At 55.7% G+C, this 20173-nt stretch overlaps 2 protein-coding genes across 3 annotated transcripts in view; both read right to left on the bottom strand.

Moving 5' to 3' along the window:
* Positions 1–17780, bottom strand: part of KANK2 (KN motif and ankyrin repeat domains 2) — a 22125-nt gene extending 4345 nt beyond the window's left edge. For both annotated transcript variants that reach the window (XM_077767912.1, XM_077767913.1), the window contains exons 1-9: positions 17567–17780; positions 16504–16618; positions 14846–16060; positions 4142–4309; positions 3940–4042; positions 2746–2985; positions 2185–2272; positions 1428–1647; positions 393–535 (exon numbers count right to left, since the gene is read on the bottom strand). In XM_077767912.1, the coding sequence (XP_077624038.1) occupies positions 393–535; positions 1428–1647; positions 2185–2272; positions 2746–2985; positions 3940–4042; positions 4142–4309; positions 14846–16060; positions 16504–16540 (2214 nt within the window). In that variant the 5' untranslated portion in view covers positions 16541–16618; positions 17567–17780. The remainder of the gene's footprint in view (positions 1–392; positions 536–1427; positions 1648–2184; positions 2273–2745; positions 2986–3939; positions 4043–4141; positions 4310–14845; positions 16061–16503; positions 16619–17566) is intronic.
* Positions 17781–19332: 1552 nt separating this feature from the next.
* DOCK6 (dedicator of cytokinesis 6) overlaps positions 19333–20173 on the bottom strand; it is a 37727-nt gene continuing 36886 nt past the window's right edge. Inside the window, 2 exon segments of the mRNA XM_077767968.1 lie at positions 19333–19560; positions 19866–20027. Coding sequence (XP_077624094.1) covers positions 19518–19560; positions 19866–20027 — 205 coding nt within the window. The 3' untranslated portion in view covers positions 19333–19517.

The following is a 20173-nucleotide window of genomic DNA, read 5'->3' as shown; positions in this document are numbered from 1 at the left end:
CAGGACGGTGGGTGCTGTGCCTGCCTGTCCACTGCGTGAGCCCCAGCGCCCAGCAGCTGCCCAGATGGCGGAGGGCGTCGCATTAAGAAAGGTAAAGGTCCCTCCCACACACCGGCCCCGTCTCCCCCCGAAGGCCCTGTCTCAGAGGCAGCCTGGCAGGCAGGTCATTAAGGATGGGGTTCTAGCCACAGACTGTCTGGGTTCAAATCCCACCTCCTCTAGTCTGCCCTTGAGGAAATGAGCGCTTCTCTGAGCTTCAGTCTCCTCGCCCGTGGAGTGGGGATTCTCCCCCTGGGCAGGGAATGAGATCACGTGGGGGCCTGGCGCACAGCCAGGACCTCGTATTGTAAGCGCGAAGGGCCGCCTGGGCCTGCGGCGCGGAGGGCCTGTACCTGGCTGGCTTTGGCGTTGACATCTCCGAGCCGGAAGAGCTGCAAGACGGTCTCCAGGTCGTCCTGGGTGTGCAGGGCGGCCAGAGCGGTGAGCATGAGGGGGCTGTAGCCGGCCCGGTTCTGCCTGTCCACCTGGCAGACACCTGCGGGGCGGGGGGGTGGGGTGGCAAGGAGGACATGAGTCCTCAGACCCCGCTGCTCCTGGCCAGGCCTCTGCCTCAGACCCGGGGGAGGGTCCGTGAGCAACAACCCACATCTCCCCCCGGCAGTGTGGCTGCGCCCCAGTTCCTCCCCTTTCTCAGGCTGAGAGCCCCATTCCGCCCCAGGGCCCCCGCCTCCATTATGCCGCCCCATGAGACGAGGGGATTCTAAGGGCGAGACTGTCTCCTCCATCAGCCGGGAAGACCTCTGACGCTGGCACCCAGGCTGAGCGCTTGGAACTGGGGATGCGTCTGGAAGAGCTGGCCCCCTTCAGACTGGCCTAGATCTTCTCCATCAGACTGTGGGCTCTGCCTCCTTCGTCAGTCTGGGAGGCTGCCTTTCCTATCAGACCAGGAAAGGACAATTTCTTCCTGCCTCTTCAAGGACCACATCTTTTAAGTCCCAGAGTGGAGGCTATGTCCTTCTCTCAGACTAGGGCTCCGGAGGGGTCAGCTTCCTTACACAAGGGGCTCAGGGGGGGGGAGACAGAAAGTCTACATGTTGTCCGTAATAGCACTTCTGCCTTTTCCAGTATGCTAGGGCTATGGGTAGGGCTTGAGCCTCCCCCACCAGACTGGCAGGGTGGTGTCTCCCCCATAAGACTGGGAGGGCAGTGTCTCCTCCATCAGACACGCAGGATCGGTGTCGGTGTCTCCCCCAACAGACTGGGAAGGTGCCCCAAGAGACTAGGACGACAGTGTCTCCCCCATCAGATGTGCAGGGTGGGTGTCTCTTCCACCAGACAGGGAGGGCCGTGTCTCCCCCATCAGACCATCATACGGGGTTAGCAGCCAGCCGCTTGCCGGGTCCCCCTCGGCCAGCCGCGCGGCTCACCACTGTCGAGCAGCTGTCGCACGACGGGGAAGTTGGCGTGGGACACGGAGTAGTGCAGGGCCGTGTTGCCGTTGCCGTCGGCGATGTTGACCACGTAGTCCAGCAGCCGCGCCGACATGGCCCGGAAGGTGACCAGGTGGCGCCGCACAAGCTCGGGGTGGGCGTCGCTGCGGCAGGCCAGCCGCAGCCACTCCTGGAGCACCGTGGTGTAGGCCACCTTCTGGACACGGGGCGGGGGGAGGAGAGGCGTCTGAGGGCGGCGGCAGCCCCTGGACGGAGCCCCGGGGCGGGAGTGCGCATGGGGACACCCGCACCCTGAACCGGAGCCTGAAGGACAAGTGGGGACGCCCTCCCCAGGTGAGCCCCTGGCCAAGAAAGCGTGCATCCCCAGCGGGGACAAGGGCTCTCACGGGAAGTACAGAGGCTGCAGGCCCGGATGCGCCCCCGAGGGGGCGTGCGCGTCTCCGGCCCGGCCACAAAGGGACGCCCATCAAGAGACATGTGGCAGCGCCTGCCTTCAAGCCCCCCGAAGAACAGGAACCAGAGGCCAGGCTGCTAGCAGGGGACCACCCTCGGCCCCTCCCCCGACCCTGACCCCTCTCCAAGGCCCAGGACTCAAGCACCAACCCCCCCACCCCAAGCTCTCAGCTTGGATCCCGGCGTCCCCTCGAAGCAGGTATGGGGAGACCATGCAGATGGGGCAAAGCTGGGGTGGGGGTGGGGATGGAGGGGCCCCAGGCGCAGGACCCCGTCGTACCAGCTCCCGCTCACTGAGGGCATTGGGGTTGTCCAGGTACTTTTCCAGGGCCAGGCAGGCTGAGATGAGGTCGGGGCTTAGCTCCATCCTGCCAGGGGCCGAAAAGAGGGGAGTTTACTTTGGGAGCACTCACTTCGGCCTCCTAGGTGACCCCAGACACGGGGAGCACACAGATCCCAAGAGGAAGTGGACACACAGGCTAAAGTTTATGCCCAGTGGGCAGTGGTGGATAGAAAATCTTCTCCCAGGGGCAGATTTTCCCCAGGGGAAAAAAGACACAAGCAGGGTGGGCAGGTGGGGCATCTGTCCCAAAGAATGTAAGTTGCTTAAGGACAAACTTTGCCTGCCCCTTAAATTCTAACCCCCAACAGCCCAAATTGTCCCAAACAGGCCCTTTAACAAAGCTTGCAGACCTTCAGATGACCAGGAGAAAGTGCTTCTTCGCTAGTTCAGACTAAGGTGTGCATGACAGACGGGAGGTCTGCTCAGAGGGCACGAATGGTGAGATCTGAGGCAGAGGTCACCCACCGTGTCAAGTCCCCGCACACACAGAAAACTGACCGGATCTCTTCCTCTGCATTTGCTCCTGACGCCCCCTCTTCCGCCGGCACATGCTGAGGCTCCCGAGATGTCTGGCACTCCTCCTGGCGGGTCTTGGCCACTGCCGAACCCGGGGGCTTCAGCTGGGGGGCTTCGGCCACACTCGGAACCCTCTCCTCTGGCCCTGGGGCCTCGTTCTCTGTGCTCTCGTTGTCTGAGAAGTTCTCTGCTGTGCTGGAGTCCTCAGATGAGGACTCGTATCTGGGAAGGAAGGATGGGGGCGTGGGGGAGGCATCGCAGGACTGAACAGGACGTGGCAGGGGAGGGGCGCAGGGCTCTGACTACTGGACCTCTCTGGGCCTTGGTTTCCCCATCTGTTAAACGGGAACAACGGCAGTATCAACCTCTCAGACCTGCAGGGATGTGCTCTACGGCACTCTGCACACAGTAGGTGCTCAATAAACACTAGTTATGCCTGTGATCGTGCTTGGGGTGGGTCAGGGAGAAACACTGCTTTTTACCTTCTACTCTTCAGTACCTCTTCCCCTTTTGCCCCTTGTGACCCTCACTGCTTCAGACCCTCACCCCTGCAAACAGGACTGTCCTGTGTTACTTGCTGCCCCTGGACAAAGTCAGCGCTTGTGGCCTTGGCATTTGAGTCCCCAAACCATTCCTGTCTACTCCTTCCTATGCCTCTTGCTTCTTTGTGTGTTTTTTAAAGTTTATTTTTATTTATTTTAAAAGAGAAATAGAGAGCAAGCAGGGGAGGGGCTGAGAGAGATGGAGACGGAATCCTAAGCAGGCTCTGTGCTATCCAGAGCCTGATGTGGGGCTCAGGCTCACGAACCGTGAGATCATGACCTGAGCCCAAGTCGAGAGTCGGACACTGAGCTGCCTGAGCCCCCAGGAGCCCCCTCCCACCTCTGAGCCTTTATCCAGGCGGTGCCCTCGGGCAGGAGTCTCCCAGCCCCCACTCTCCGCGTTGCTAGCTCCTGCTTGTCCCCTCCTTGGGTGACATCCGCGGTGACTGGGGCAGCACCTGGTGGCTTGTGAGCTCCCCCAAGGCATTAGGCCTCGCGGTGCCTCAGTGTCCCCATCCGTCTACTGTGCCTTGGTTAAAGGCGTGTGAGGGGCCTGGACCAGAGTGTGACCTTGGACAGGGACAAACAGGAGGGGAGAAGATGAGGAAAGGGCGGGGGCGGGCGCTCCTCTTACCCGCCATTGACCCCCACAAACTGCAGGCTTCTCTGGGGGTTTGGGGGGTCTGTGGGCTCCTCTCTGCGCTTCATGATGGACCGCACGCCTGCCGGGGGCTCGCCTGGGGGGACAGGTGGTGCCCTTAATGGATCTCACGAAGCCAGACCCCATGCCCTGGGTCCTCTAGTGCCCCGGTCCCAATGAGGCCGCCCTCACTCACCTGCGCCCCCCGCCTCTGCAGCCTCGCACGAGGCCGCCTGCCCGGTGGGCTCCGTGTTAGCAGCCTCACAGGCGGGCACTCCACCTGCCTTCTTCTCAGGCTGTGCTGGGGAGGTGTCCGCCAACTCTGGGTGTGACGAAGATGATTCTGCAGGAGCCTGTGGGAAACCTGGGGGGCGGAGGCAGGAAAAGAGGCATCAGGAAACTGAGGCACAGAGGGCTGCCTGAGGCCACCCAGGGAATGAGCGGTAGAATCTGACTGCCTCTGGCAGCTGGTCAGGGACACAAAAAAGGTGTCACTCTGCAATCCTGGCTTGTGACACCCTCCACCCTCCACCACCACACTGAGGGTTGTCTGGAAACAGGGTTTGATCACAGCCAAGAGTCGCGGTCATGGTAGGAACGCCAATCTCCCAGGAACAAGCTCTGTGACCTCAGGTAAGTCACTTAACCTCTCTGTGCCTCGGGAGAATGACATTTCCTCCATCGTGGCGTTGCTGTGCAGACTGAAGACCGTAATGCAGGGGGTGAGGGTAGGGAAGGGGTTTAGAACAAGCCTAAATATTAACAGTGCTCAAGGATCATTTGTTAACTCAAGAGAATTGCAACAACTATTTTGGTAAGATTTATTGTTATTATTAAGGTTAAAGAAGTTTTAATGTTCATTTATCGTTGAGAGACAGAGTGTTAGTGGGGGAGGGGCAGAGACAGGGAGACACAGAATCCCAAGCAGGTTCCAGGCTCCGAACTGTCAGTATTCAGGGCTCAAACCCACAAACCATGAGATCATGACCTGAGCTGAAGTCAAGTGCTTAACGGACTGAGCCACCCAGCCGCCTCTTATGTTTTTTATTTATTATTTATTTTTTAGAAAGAGCGAGAGGGTGCGAGCAGAAGAGGGACAGAGAGAGAGGGGGAATCTCAAGTAGGCTCTGCATGGTCAGCAAAGAACCCCATGTGGGGCTTGAACTCACGAAACTAAGATCATGACCTGAGCTGAAACCAAGAGTCAGACGCTTAACTGACTGGGCCACCCAGGCACCCCAAGATTTGTTACTTATTTAAAAAAATTTCTTTAATGTTTATTTTTGAAGAAAGCAGCAGAGGGGCAGAGAGAGGGAGACACAGAATCCAAAACGGGCTCCAGGTTCTGAACCGTCAGCACAGAGCCCAATGCGGGGATTGAACCCACAAACTGTGAGATCATGACCTGAGTAGAAGTCAGACGCTCAACCGACTGAGCCACCCAGGCGCCCCAATTTATTACTATTTTAACAAAAGCAAGGTTGTGTCTATGGATATCACAGCTCCCTTCTTCTGAACTTTAAGCAGGGAACAAACACTTTAACGGTCAGGAAAAAGAAGCAGTAAGGATTATTAGAAAATANTGACTAAGCCACCCAGGTGCCCCCAGGCAGATTTTCAATTTGGGAAGATGAAAATATTCTGGAAATGAGTGGTAGGGATGGTTATACACCAATGTGAGTGTGCTCAGTGCTGCTGACAGTGTATTTATTTATTTATTTAAATGTGTATTTATTTATTTTGAGAGGGAGGGAGACAGGGAGAGCAGGAGCGAGCACGGGAGGGGCAGAGAAAGAATCCCAAGCAGCCAATCTTATGACCATGAGATCGTGACCTGAACCAAAATCAAGAGTCTGACCCTTAACTGACTGAGCCACCCAGGTGCCCTGGAACGGGACACTTTAAAATGGGTAAGACGGTAAGTTTTATATTACGCACATGTTTTAACAATTTAAATTTTTTTATGTTTATTTTTGAGAGCGAGAGAGAGCATGAGCAGAGGAGGGGCAGAGAGAGGGAAACACAGAATTGGAAGCAGGCTCCAGGCTCTAAGCTGTCAGCACAGAGCCCCATGCAGAGCTTGAACCCATGAACTGTGAGATCACGACCTGAGCTGAAGTCCAAAGCTCAACCGACTGAGCCACCGAGGGGCCCCTATGTTATCACAATTTTAAAAAAACCCCCAGGTTGGCCAGAGGACAAAGGTGGCTCTGTGGGCCGACAGTCCCAAGGGTGCCCACTGCCCATCTGGGAGTGGGGGTGGCAGAGAGGTCCAGGCCTAGATCACCAGCCTAGAGCCAAGTAGGAATAAATGTGCCACCTTTGGTGTGTGTAGGTGGCTCAGTTGAGTGCCCGACTCCTGATTTCTACTGAGGTCATGATCCAAGTGTCGTGGGATCAAGCCCTGAATTGAGCTCCTCGCTGAGCATGGGGCCTGCTTGGGGTTCGCTCATGCTCACTCGCTCTCTCTCTCCCTCCCCCCTTCCCTTCCTCCCCTTCTCCTTTTTTTTTTTTAATTTTTTTTTTAATGTTTTATTTATTTCTAAGAGAGAGAGAGAGACAGCGTGAGTAGGGGAGGGTCAGAGAGAGAGGGAGTCACAGACTGAAACAGGCTCCAGGCTCTGAGCTGGCAGTCAGCACAGAGCCCGACGCGGGGCTCGAACCCACGAACCGCGAGATCATGACCTAAGCGAAAGTCGGACGCTTAACCGACTAAGCCACCCCGGCGCCCCCCCTTCTCCTTTTCTGTCTTTTGTCTCTCTCCCTCTGTCTCCTCCCCAGCTTGTGCGTGAGCTCTCTCTCTCTCCGTCAAATAAAAAAAATAATTAAAAAAATTAAATTACATTAAATTTTTTTAAAAAGTGCCACCGCAAGCATCCCCATCTCACAACCAGCTCAGGTCCCCCCAGGCCAGGTGTGGCTTTCGTGTCACCACTTCCCCGGGGACTTCTTTCTACCACTGGCCATGGGCTCTGATTCCTTCTTTCCCTTCCACAGCTAAAACTTTTTGGACAGTAACTACTTCCTCAAGTCCCGGGCGCTGGTGCTCTGCTGGAGTTCAGAACAGAGAGTAAATAGTCCCCACAAGCAACACGAAGACCCGATGACACACAGCCACAAATGTGTCTGACGGCACCACCAAGTCCAGGGTGTGGCTGGGGGCCTGAACGCCTGTGGGAACCAAAGACCACTCCTGGGTTTTCATGTGAATCTCCTGATTTCTTTTTTTAAACTCTGTCAACAAATTCACACCTAACACACAAACAAAACCACTAAGCACACAGCTGGGCCAATCTGAATGCCTCAGGACCAATCTGAACAGGTCTGTGAGGAGGGGCCAGTTCACAAGGTCAAGGTCAGCCCCAAGCTCCTCATTTAAATACCTGGGAGGGGTCAAAGACCAGGTGAAACAACATTCTACTCCGTGAAATGAACCAGCCACCAGAGCACAAATACTGTATGATTCCACTTATGTGAGGTCCTTAGAGGAGTCACATTCGCAGAGACAGGAAGTAGATGGGGGGGGCAGAAGCTGGGGGAGGGGGCAGGGAGTTAGTGGTTCAGGGGGACAGAGTCTCAGATGGAAAAATTCTGGAGACGGATTGGGGGGTGCTGCGTGAAGGTGGGAATGTACCTAATGCCACTGTACTGGACGCTCAAATATGGGTAAGACAGTAAGTTTCATGTTAAATGCATTTAACCACAATTTTTCTTTTAAAGCGGGGTGGGGGGAGGTAAGGAAAACAGAAACAGGGCGGCATCATAGCCCATTTTGCCCCAAGGGAAAAGCAGGCCCTGCTTCATTTTTTTTTTTTTTTAATGTTTTATTTATTTCTAGGAGATTGAGAGAGAGACAGCGTGAGCAGGGGAGGGTCAGAGAGAGAGGGAGTCACAGACTGAAATAGGCTCCAGGCTCTGAGCTGGCAGTCAGCACAGAGCCCGACGCGGGGCTCGAACCCACGAACCGCGAGATCATGACCTAAGCGAAAGTCGGACGCTTAACTGACTAAGCCACCCAGGCGCCCCTAGCAGGCCCTGCTTCAAAAGCTTGCTGGGCTCCTTCTCGCTTGAGGAGTTCAAAGTCAGACACTGCGATGCTAAAACAGCAATAACAGTAATAAAACTGGCCCAGGGGTACCTGGGGGGCTCAGTCGGTTAAGCATCCGACTTCTCTCTCTCTCTCTCTCTCAGAAATAAATAAAACATTAAAAAAAAATTTTTTTTAAAAGGAGAAAGATTCCTTTAAAAACTCCTCAAAGCACAAACTACATGTGAAAAATACAAAATGATCTCATTTACATGCAGAATCAGGAAAAAACAACAACTAGATGCGGAGAACAGACTGGTGGTTTCCAGGGGCAGGGGTGAGGAAGGGGCAGGGGTGAGGAAGTACATACAAATTTCCAGTTATGAGACAGATAAACCCTGGGGATGTCATGTCCAACACGGGGACTGTAGCTAAGAATACCGTATTGTACGTTTGAAAGTTGGTAAGAGAGTAGATCTTGAAAGTTCTCATCACAAGAAAAAGTCTTTAACTCTGAGCTGACAGATGTTAACTAGACACCATTTTGCAATATGCACAAATATCAAATCGTTCTTTGCATACTTGGAGACAATGCTCCATGCCAATCATATCTCAACAGAACATGAAAAATATTAAAAATTAATAAAAGAAAGGGCGCCTGGGTGGCTCAGTCGGTTAAGGTGGCTCAGTCGGTTAAGCGTCTGACTTTGGCTCAGGTCACGATCTCACGGTTCGTGAGTTCGAGCCCCGCGTCAGGCTCTGTGCTGACAGCTCGGAGCCTGGAGGCTGCTTCGGATTCTGTGTCTGCCCCTCTCCTGCTCATGCTCTGTCTCTCTCTCTCCCTCTCAAAAACAAAAGAAACATTAAAACATTTTTAAAAATTAACAAAAGAAAAGAAAAATATGATGGGTTTAATCCGACATGAAGATTTCTATCAGATTAAAAAAAAAAACCATCAAAGACAAATTTAAATGACAGAAAAGTACATACTGTGGGAAGAAATTCATTGCCACAAATGACCAAAGGGTCATCTTCTAGAACAAGAATCAATAAACTTCTTCTAGGAGGGACCAGACAATAAACATTCTCAGTTCCCTGGGTTCTCAATGGCAAAAGCAGCCAGGGGACAGTATGCAAATGAGTGGGTGTGGCTGTGTTCTGATACATTTGAATTAAATAGAATTTTGCTGGTCACAAAATGTCACTGTTTAAAAAATTTTTTAACGTTTATTTATTTTTGAGAGACAGAGAGACAGAGTGTGAGCAGGGGAGGTGCAGAGAGAGAAGGAGACACAGAATCAGGAGGAGACTCCAGGCTCCGAGCTGTCAGCACAGAGCCCGACAAGGGGCTCGAAGTCACGAACTGCGAGATCATGACCTGGGCCGAAGTCGGATGCTTAACTGACTGAGCCCCCCAGGCGCCCCAAAATGTCACTCTTCTTTTCATATTGTTCAGCTATTTAAAAACACAAAAACCTGGGGCGCCTGGGGGGCTCAGTCGGTTAAGCATCGACTCTTGATTTCGGCTCAGGTCATGATTTCTGGGTTCATGAGTTCGAGTTCCTCACAGGGAGGGGGGAGCCTGCCTGGGGTTCTCTCCCCGTTCCTCCCTCTCTGCCCCTCCCCCACTGTGTGCATGCAGGCACAAGCATGTGCTCTCTCTCTCTCAAAATAAAAAAATAAACATTAAAAATAAATAAATAAATAACAAAACATAAAACAACATAAAAGCCATTCTCAGCTTGTGGGCCTATAAAAACAGGCAGCGGGCTGGATTTGGCCCAAAGGCCGTAGTTTGTCAACCCCTATTCTAGAATATGCCAGGACCTTCTCAAAACTGCCCAAGGAAAAGTGGACAAAGGCTACAAAAAAGTGACTCACAGAGGAATCTTATATTAAACATGTATGGTGATGTCCAACCTCACCAAAAACCAAGGAAATGCACATTAAAACAAGGAAATCCCACTCTGCACCAGCACCAATGGGCCAAAATTAGAGAAAATTCCATGTTGGTGGGCATGTGGGGAAATGGCTCCTCAGATCCAAGCGTGGCTGGTGAGAACGTGGACAGGGAGAGCTTTTCCAGAAAGGATCAGACAAACGTCGGAGTGAAGTTGTGAATTCCCTGTGATCCAGCAACCTCAGGTGCCCACCGCGGGGGTATGGGGTAAGAAGAATGTTGCCTGCACCTCGGGCAGATGACTATGCAGTCATTACAAGTGACAAACCAGGTTTATAAACATCGGGTGGTGGGGGGAGAGTTCAAAAATAGTGTACAGACAGAAAAAAAAAAAAAAAAAGAAAGAAACAGTGAGATTGTTTCTTCTGAAATCACAATACCATTTTAGGAAATTAAACATGCCCAGAGCATATTTTTCAAGGACACTGAAATGTCTAAATAAGCTTCTGGAAAGTGGCTTGCAAGGAATGATACTAAATGGGCTGTGTGTGTGTGTGTGTGTGTGTGTGTGTGTGTGTGTGTGTGTGTGGCAGAGAGCAGGGGTTGGCGAACTACAGACTGTGGGCACGATTTTTGCATTTTTAAATGGTTGGAAAAACAAAGAAGAATGCTATTCGGGACATGTGAAAATTACATGAAATTGAATATCCTACGGCCATGCTTGTTCCTTTATATATTGTCCATGCTTACAAGGTTACAAAGGCAGAACTGAGGCACTAAGCTCATCAAAATGTATATGTTAAATATGCAACATTTTTTTTTGTAAGGCTTAAAAAAAAAAGAAAAAGAACTAAGTGGAATTGAATCATTGCAACAAAGATCAAGCCCACAGAGCCTAAACTATTTGTCGACCCTCAGCACTGAGGGTGGAAGGGGAAGGTGGAGAAAACATCAAGTAACACAAGGGAGCTGGGGTGCACAGACCAGCTGACACCGGAGATGGTCGCTGCGAGAGGAAGAGTTACATTGACTCAGTTTGGGTCTTCTTAAGGCCACAGGACATTTAAAAAATTTTAAATCGTTCACCCGCCCAGTGTGGGAAGGGAGTGAGGCCACAGGGGAAAAAAGCAATTTGGCACCGACATCATGGTCCTCAAAAATGCTCTTCTGGAAACCTGTCCTGAGAAAACAGAAGACGCAAGGGATTTCCGCCAAAGGACGTCGTCGTGGCATTAATGACAGTAGAGACTGATGTGGCTGTTAAATAAATATTGCATCCCAGGACTTTTGTTTTTGTTTATTTTTGAGAGAGAGAGAGAGACAGAGTGCCAGCAGGGAGGGGCAGCGAGAGAGGGAGACACAGAATCCGAAGCAGGCTCCAGGCTCTGAGCTGTCAGCACAGAGCTGATGCAGGGCTCGAACTCCCGAACGGCAACATCATGACCTGAGCTGAAGTTGGACACTTAACCGACTGAGCCACCCCGGTGCCCCAGCCCAGGAATTTTTTAATGACAGGAAGAATGCCCCAGGATAATGTTAAATCAAAGAAACCCAGGGCGGAGTTTAAACCCTGGCTTCCTGAACAGTGGGCAACCACCCTGTGCCTCAGTTTCCCCATCTGTAAAATGGGGGTTAAAAACGTCACCCACCTCATACGGGTGTGCTGGAGCTATAAATGAATTAAAATATGAAGAGTGTCAAAAAGCACCCTGGCCCATAGGAAGGCTACCCTAAAAACTCTTAAAAATAAAATAATGCAGGGCATCTGGGTGGCTCAGTCGGTTGAGCGTCCAACTTTGGCTCAGGTCATGATCTCCTGGTTTGTGGGTTTGAGCCCTGTGTCAGGCTCTGCACAGATCCTGCTTGGGATTCTCTCTCCGCCTTCTCTCTGCCTCTCCCCTGCTCTCTCTTTCAAAAATAAAACATAAAATAATGCAAGACAACAAATTCTATCAGCTCCCTGCTGCCAGACTTAAAAAAAAAACGCATATTATTGTCTGCATTAAAAAATTCGGAAGGAAAGAATCAGAAGGGCTGACAACAGCTGGGCCTGGGCGGTGGTGGGTTTACGGGGGTTTTGTTTCGTGTTCCAGATTTTTCTGTACTTTCCAAACTTTCCACAAAGAATATGAACTGCTGTCATAGGGAGAGGTTTCCAAGAGCAAAGGAAATTTCACGGCCTCAGAGACCCCACGGATACGCCTGCCCGCCCCTTCTCTTCCCGGATCTCTCTGGAAGGTGGGGGGATGGGCCTTTGTGAGGTGTTGGGGCCTCTGCCGGCCACACCCACTCTTGCCAGCCTGAGGGGAAGCCAGCTTCTCACCCTCCCCTCCCTTCCCCCCCAGTGAAGGAATTCTACATGGCAGAGAAGCTGGGCTCCTCCCTGCCTCCTCCCCCAGGGAGTCCTCCCGGACCTACCCATCAAGTTGGCGACCTAAACATGTGGTCCATACACTGTCAAGTCCTGTACTATCTAATTGCATTTTTTATATTGCTCCTCCCCAGTGGGTCTACAGGACCCACCTCTGAGGCTCAGGCACCTCACATCTCCTCATCCCTATTCTTTTTTTTTTTTTTTTTTTATGTTTTACTTATTTCTAGGAGAGAGAGAGACAGCGTGAGCAGGGGAGGGTCAGAGAGAGAGGGAGTCACAGACTGAAACAGGCTCCAGGCTCTGAGCTGGCAGTCAGCACAGAGCCCGACGTGGGGCTCGAACCCACGAACCGCGAGATCATGACCTAAGCGAAAGTCGGACGCCTAACCGACTAAGCCACCCAGGCGCCCCTCCTCATCCCTATTCTAGCTCATTAGGTATCTTGATGTTCTCAAGCCCCTTCCTCGCCTCAGGACCTTAGCCCCTGCTGGGAACACTGTTCTTCCACCCCGGTGCCACTGGCTGCTCCTTCTCTTTCCCATCTTGGTTCAAAAAGCCCACAGCTAACCCTTGAGCACCTACTACGTGCCTGCTGCCACACAGAACACTTGATAGGAACTCACACCTATGAACCTCACAGTGATCTGGTGACACTGGGTTGTCAGGACCCCTGATTTGCAAATGAGGCACAGGTCTAATAACTTGCTCAAGGGCACAGAGCTAGGGAGCAGGGAAATTGGAACCGGAACAGAGATCACCACCCCATGTAACTACTGCCTACCCCAGGCCTGTTNTTTTTTTTTTTTTTTTAAATCACGGGGCTTTACTCATTTATTGGGGGGGGCTCTGTCTGGTTCACTGCCGCAAGCCCGGTGCCTGGAAGAGTCTGGCACAAAGCAAGCGTTCAATAAAAGTCTGCTACGTGAGAAGACGTTGCAATGAACCAGCACACTCCAGTTCTGCCCAGGCAAAGCAGAGACGGGGCTGGCCGCAGCAAGCAGGAGTTAAGTGAGACATGAGGAAGGACTTTTGGGGGCAGCCGCCTGCACAGAGTGGGAACATCACTATGCCTGCGCGTCCTGCAGGCTCGAAGCCCCACAGCTGCCCCCACGGCTGCCCAAGGTAGCACGTCTGGAATGGAGGTCGCCTCTTGGAAATCCTAAGGCTGAGCTGGGCGGGGCCCTTGGCCGGGGGCCAGAGTCCAAGGGCTGGGCGTTTGTGATGGACACAGAACAGAGAAGTGGTGTCCGGGACTGGCCAGGAACAACATGCAAAAGCAAGAAAACACAGCTGGGTCCCCACCCTGCAGCTTGCGCCCTCGGGTCCCTCTGTGGGGCTCTGACACTTAAGACTGGCTTGGGGACCTGAGCCGCACCTCTGAGCCCCTGCTGTAGCTTCAGCCTGACCTTGGTTTAGATCCTGGCTCGGCCACTTCCTGGCCTTGTGACACCGGGCAAGTGCAGCTTTTTCCCAAGCCTCAGTTTCCCCAGCTAGGAACAGAATTGGCCCGAAAATTATCAACAGAAACAGCGACAGGCATTGATGGAGCGAGCGCTCACTGCGCGTGTCAATTCGCGGGATTGGGGTAGGGGGCTGGCGTTAGGTCACTTTACAGATGAGGAAGCTGAGGCCCACAGAGGTGACGCCCCTCACCTGGGGCTACATCGAGAGGTAGAATTTGAATCCAGGTTGCTGGACTATGAAAGTCCACATTCCACGAGTAAAACCCTTACCATAGCACCTGGCATTAGGCTGGTGCTTGATAAAGAACAGCTGTTGCGATTATGAATCATTCCGGCAGCTTCTGCCAGAAGCCTAAGGGTGGCAGCGAAGGGACAGCTGCCATCTTGCACATCCCACATCCCCATTCCTGGCATGTGGACTCAGCACTTTCTCCAGGGGACATCCCTTTTGCTTCCTCAGGGGCCACAGGACTTGGGTGGGGCTCCTCTCCCCCCAGGGTAACGCAGGGCCAGGCAGTGAAGGACACAGTGATTGGCACGTGACTGCCCCCAGCCCATGGGAGACACCCCTGGGATTTGTTTCTCAGCACTATTCAGACTGAGACGTTGCCCTTCTGTGGAGATGAAAGAACAGATGCCTAGAGTGGTGGGCCACCTTCATTTAGCTATGAGAGAAGACTCCAAAGTGCCCAGAAGAAGAGAGTTAGAGATTCTTGCTGATATATCTGAGCGCCTAGATCCAGCTATGACTGAAGCTGTCCCTAAGTGACACGAACAATACATTTCCTTTCCATTGCTTAAACGGGTCTGAAATTGGCTTCTGCCATTTGCTGAATAAATTGGGAGGGTTTTTTGCCCCGCAAACCAATAGCCTTAGGTGCCCTCCCTCAAGTACCTCCTGTGGTCTGGACACTTACAATGCAGTAGACATGGAAACACACACTTAACAGACACCCAATTTCTCCGCATGGTTCCTACAGCACAGAGTGAGCAGCCCAACTGTCCCCCTTTTCCAGATGCGGAGACAGAGGCTCTGAGAGCCGAGCGGTCGGTCTGATGGGGTCGGGGTTGGACCCTGGCCTTCACAGGAACAAAGAGGCCCTCTCCGCGCCCCCCCCTCCCCAACAATGGCTCACCTGCTGTCCCATCGCAGCTTCGCTCCGTGATGCTGATCTTCTTCACCAGGTGAACGTTGCCGGGGGCCCCAGAGGACGTAGGGAACAGGGTCTCTACGACCTCACGGCTACAGAACACAGCGGGGGGGCTCTCGACCCCTCCCGCCGCTGCCAGGGACCGCAGCCCTGTTCCATAGGGCTCCAGGCTCTGGGCCCGCTGTGCAGGGGCCCCAGCGGCCGTGCTGGCCGCCACCTCCACCTCCCGCGGCCCCTCTACCACGCGGACAGTGTCCACTCGGATCGGGCTGTCTGGCGGTGGCCGGGCCTGGGGCTGGGGCTCAGCGTGCCGGGCCTGAGCTGCCTGCAGCTCCTGCAGCGCTTTCTTGAGCTGGGTCTCCAGCACGGTGACCTTCGCGGCAAGGGCCGCCTCCCCGTCAGGCACCCCCAAGTCCCGCTCCCGGACCCAGGTGCCCACGCTCCTGGTCTCGAGAGACCCGGGACCCTCGAAGGGCTCTGGGAGGTCCAGGCAGAGCTCGCTGCGGCCCCGGGCCCCCGCGGGATGGCCCAGAAACTTCTGGCTCTTGAGCTGTACCGTGAGCTGCCGTTTCTCCTCCTGCAGCACCGAGAGCTTCACCTGGAGCACGGGGATCAGCTTCACCTGCTCCTCCAGCTGCCGCAGCTTCCGCAGGGCGCCCGCCATCTGCTCCCGCACGTGGGCCAGGTGCCCGGCGCTGGGAGGCACGGGTGTGGACAGTCCTGAGCTTCGTGGCGTCGGGGGTGGCAGCCCCACGCCCACCAGAGAGCTTGTGGAGCCTGCGGCGCTGGGGGTCAGGGAGCCCAGGCCCGCGGGCGTAGCAGCCTGGTCCTCCAGGCGGCGACGGGCATCCAGCAGCGTGCGCTCGACGCGCGGGTTGAAGCCGGCGCGGGTCTCTAGGGCACCGTACTGCGGGTAGAAGCCGCGGCCGCAGTAGGAATAGGCCGAGTGGCGGCTGTCCCCGCTGGCATTGGAGCACAGAGACTCGGTGGATGTCCACCAGGAGCCAGGACCTCGGGGCAGTGAGCTGAGGCGGGGCCGGCGCTGCACGGCCACGCGCCGAAGCGTGTGGCCTTTCTCGATGTCATCCACATACTTGAGAAAGTCCAGGTCGAGGCGGTAGCCGTAGGGCGTCTCCACGGAGTACGGTGGGTCAGGCTCCCGGGCAGGGAAGGCGGGTGGGGAGGCTGGACCAGGGGTCCCTGGGGCACGAAGAAAGACCAGGGACTCTGAACACTGCTGTCCCCTCCTCAGGGTGAAGGCTTATGTCCCTGGGAGAGTCCAGGATCATATGCCCTAGGCTCCTAAGGACAGGAGCCTACTGGGTGTTTAACTGCGACTCCGGTCTCCGGGCAGGCCCTGTCACTCCCTCTGAAACCTGCAGGGCAGGGCTGTGCCTCTACCCTCCCCCCTTCCCCCCCTCCCCAGGACAGGGACCCATCTCCCTTCTTAGACCAGCCCCCCTCCTTTTAAAGTCTGTCCCCTCCCCATCAGACCCTCCAGGGTAGAGCCAAATGGTCCTTATTCCGGCCCTCAGGGCAGGGCTGTGTTTTTAACCCTTAACCATCCCCCTCCCCCACCCAAGGTTGGACGTGATCATCTCCTACACCCCAGGGCAGGGCCCTGTCTTCCCGAGACCTCTGACCTGGGAAGGGAGCTGGCACGTGCAGGACTTGGGCCATCCTCCGGTCTGCAGAAGCTCCTCAAGGGTCACCTGGGGTCTGTGACTCAGATCACCTGCAGCTTGGGCTGAGGCTTACCTGGGAGGAGGGGTATTGGAGCTTGGAGTCAAGAGGAGTCTGCAGGGGAAGGTGTGTGTATGGGGGGCCAGCCCTCCTCCACGGCTGTCCCCCTCCCAACACCCCCTCTTCCCCAAGTCCGGGACCCTCTCCTAGGAACACACCCGGCCTGGCTGTGGAAAGGGGTGGGGGGCCCCCGCGGCCTGGAACAAAGAAACCAAACCTCACAGCCCGCCTGCACATCTGTCCAGCCCCTGGACAGGCTCCAGCTGTTCCCACAGCCCCGCCTCCACAAGGCCCTGGGCCGGGGGCCCCCCGAGCCCGACAGGCCCCACCCTTCCTGCACCCCTCCTCTCAGCCCTGGCCAGAAGCTGACTACAGGGACAGACAGGCTGAGACGGGCCGGGGGCGGGGGCCAGCCTTCCTAAGTACAGGAGAGCCCCCTGCTAGGAGCCAAGGACACACTGACCCGGAACCAGGAGAGACGGAGCTGAGGGCCAGGGACCCCAAAGCAGAGCGGGGTCAGGCCAGCCAGGGTAGGGGGGCGGGGAAAGTTGGGGGGGGCAGTGAGGAGCAAAGCCTTTCCTCTTTATGGAAACAATTTTCTCTAAAAATAAACAGTTTCGCTGCCGGGCTGCACGAGAACTTCCTGCCCCCCCAGGATGTGTCCGGCTCAGGGGCGCAGCAGGGATAGAGGGCCCGGGGGTGGCCAGGGAAGTCATGGGGGTGGAGGGGAGGAAGTAAGAGAGGGCGCCTGGAGGCTGCAGAAGGGAGGGACAATCAGAGCCTCTCACTAACTCCCCCTCAGCCCTGGAGGCCAGCCAGGGCCCTCTGGTCCCCGGCACTCAGCCTGAGCCTGGCCAGTCCTTTCTGCTGTCTGACCTCTAGCCACCCCGCTGCAGAGGCCCCAGCCCTGCCCACCACCAGGCAGGACCCTTTCCGGCCTGTGGGGGCCAGGGCAGTGGGTACCTGGGAGGGTGGGCCAGGCGGGGCACTGGCCGGGCATGAAGACGGGGCTGGGGCTCCGGGGCAGGCCGGGCTTGTCCTTGTCTTCCACCCTGCTCGTCTCTTGCTTAGTGTCTTGCTTAGTCTCTCCACGCTCCTCTGCGTCTCTCCACACGTTCTGTCTCTCTGTGCCTCGCTCCACTTCCCTCTCCCTCTTTCTCCACGTCTTTGTCCTTCAACGCCTGGAACATAGTCACCGACTGTATGAGATCTGGGATTCCACCTGCTTGGAGGCTCACCCCCTACACTCCGAGGAGGAGACCAAAACCTCTTCTTCTGAACACCTGAGACACTGGTGGCCAGAACCAGGACTGGATTAGCCTGTGGGGGCCCCTGGAGGCGAAAAGCGGTGGGGCAAATAATGGTAATAAGTGTAATAATCGCCCCCCCAGCTCATTTGATCACAAAACGTCCCCATCGGGCACACAGTTATTGATTGCTGTTTTGCAAATAGGGAATGGGGGGGAGGGAGCGGGCGGGATGTACAATGACTTGCCCAGGGTCACTGGAAGGGGAAGTTGCTGGGTCTGGACTTGAACCTAAGCCTGGCAGATTCCCCACTGCCGGCCCCACCAGCCTCACCCCCGAAGCCACATCCCTCTGCGTCCGAGGGTCTCCGAGCCATCAGACCGCCCTCTACCTGCGCGGATGACCACAGGTCAATAAGCAGGTGGGGGTGGGCAGTGTGGTGGGGGAGGGTGCCTGTGGCTGAAGCCCCCCTCCCTCTATGGAATCCCTGGGATATAGGGAAAGAGAAGCAGGAGAGGAGAGAGATGGAGAGAAGGGGAGGCGGGGCAGGCCGAGAGGGGACAGGTAAGGGGGTGAGGGGGCCGGGGCGGGCCCGAACGTCCTGCGGAGTCTCCCTGAAGCCTCACTCCCGGCCAAACCCGGACGTCTCTGGGGTCTTTCCGACCCAAAGACCCCGGCAGGGGTGACCCCGCCCCGTGCAGGGAGGGGGCGGGGCCTGCGGGGTCCCGGGCTAATGGCAAACAGCTGCCGCTCCCCACACCGGCCCAGCAGCCAGGCCGAGGCCCAGCCCGGCCGGACGCCCGGACGCCTTCCCGCCGTCTGGGGCCTGGCTCGGCTCCGCCACGGAGAAGGGCGAGGGGGAACAGAGTGGGGGTAAAGAGGTAGAGAGGAGGATCGAGATGGGGGAGACGGGCAGAGGGAAGACAGTGATGGGGGAGAGGGGCAGGACACCTGGAGGATGGGGCTGGGGNNNCCCAGCCCATGCCTGGTACAGGGTGGCGTGACCGCCGCGCGGTGGGGAGTGGGGCTGGGTCAGCGCGAGGCGGCACAGCCAGCGGCTAAGACGGGCCTGGCTTGGCAGCCTTTAACTAAAGGCTAAGCAGCCTTTCGCTGCTTGGTGCCTCAGTTTCCCCACCTGTAAAACAGGGTTAAAAACGCTTCCTACGTGATAATGGCGTTGAGAACATTCACTAAGCAGAAGGTAGGGGCCTGATGGCGGCTCTCAGGCAAAAAGGCCCATAAATTGGGGCACTGTCAAGAGTTTCATTCATGTTACTATTATTCCCCATGGGCACGTGGCACTGTTATTTGTGTGTTGACCCCTCTACTAGAATGTCAGCTCCACAAGGGCAGGGATTTGCCTCTGTTGTGACTGCTGTGTTCCAGGCACCCCGTGAGTTCTGAGTCTGTCAAAGATCAGGGCGTGTGGACAGACCGTGCTCACATGACCCAGCTCCCAGGACCCACAGCAAACAGACTGCTTATGAAAACCATTTTAAATTAGAAAAGGTAAGACGCATCAGTGCACGAAGATGGGAACGGAGGGCCCAGCCCCGTGTGCAGCAGGATCGCCCCACAGCCCAGTCAGTGCTCTGTGTGGGGAAAGGCACAGGCGGCGGGGGCCCGGGTGCGGGTTCTTCTGGGCGTGGCTTCGGGCCGCGCAGGCTCAGAGGTCCGCCTTCCGGAAACTTGCTCTGTTCAAGGAGTTCCTGGGGGAAGAATGAGGTGGGTTAACATGGCCAGGGGGCTCCCAACTCCCTAGTGCTCATCAGCCTCTCCTCTCCTCTAAAATCAGAGTCTCTCTTGGAATTGTGCCCATTTTACAGACGTGGAAATGGAGGCTCAGAAAGGTGAAGTCACACGTCTGGGAAACGACGCGCCCAGGACCTAGAGCCTGCCCCGTGTGCATGCACGTCCACAGAGTTGCAGGTGTGTGCAAAGCGGTGAGCGTGCGCGTAGAGACGCGTGCGTGTGTTGACATGCCCATCTGTGGTCGGGGGCCGGGGTCAGGCACCTGAGGCCTGCGGCGGTAGGTGCCAGCGGCTGGGGCAGGCGCTGGGTGAGGAGGGGCTGCAGAGCCTCCCGCAGGCGACAGTAGTTCCGCTCCAGCTCGCGGTGGTACTCCTTCTGGTCTGGCCCGATCAGCGCCTTGTTCTTCCGCAGGGCGTCCTCACACCTGAGAGACAGGGCAGGGCGGCAGGTGCTCAGGAGCAAGCCAGCCTGGGGGTGGGGGGCGGTCCCTGGGTGGGGTCAGGAGCTACACTGGAGTCTGATAGGTGGAGGGAACTTAGGGAGGCGGGGCTCCATGACGGACAATGATAT

Source organism: Crocuta crocuta, unplaced genomic scaffold (assembly GCF_008692635.1).
Source record: "Crocuta crocuta isolate KB4526 unplaced genomic scaffold, BGI_CrCroc_1.0 scaffold115, whole genome shotgun sequence".
Classification (NCBI taxonomy): Eukaryota; Metazoa; Chordata; class Mammalia; order Carnivora; family Hyaenidae; genus Crocuta; species Crocuta crocuta.
Note: the sequence above shows the minus strand (reverse complement) of the source record. Positions and strands in the feature narration are given on the sequence as shown.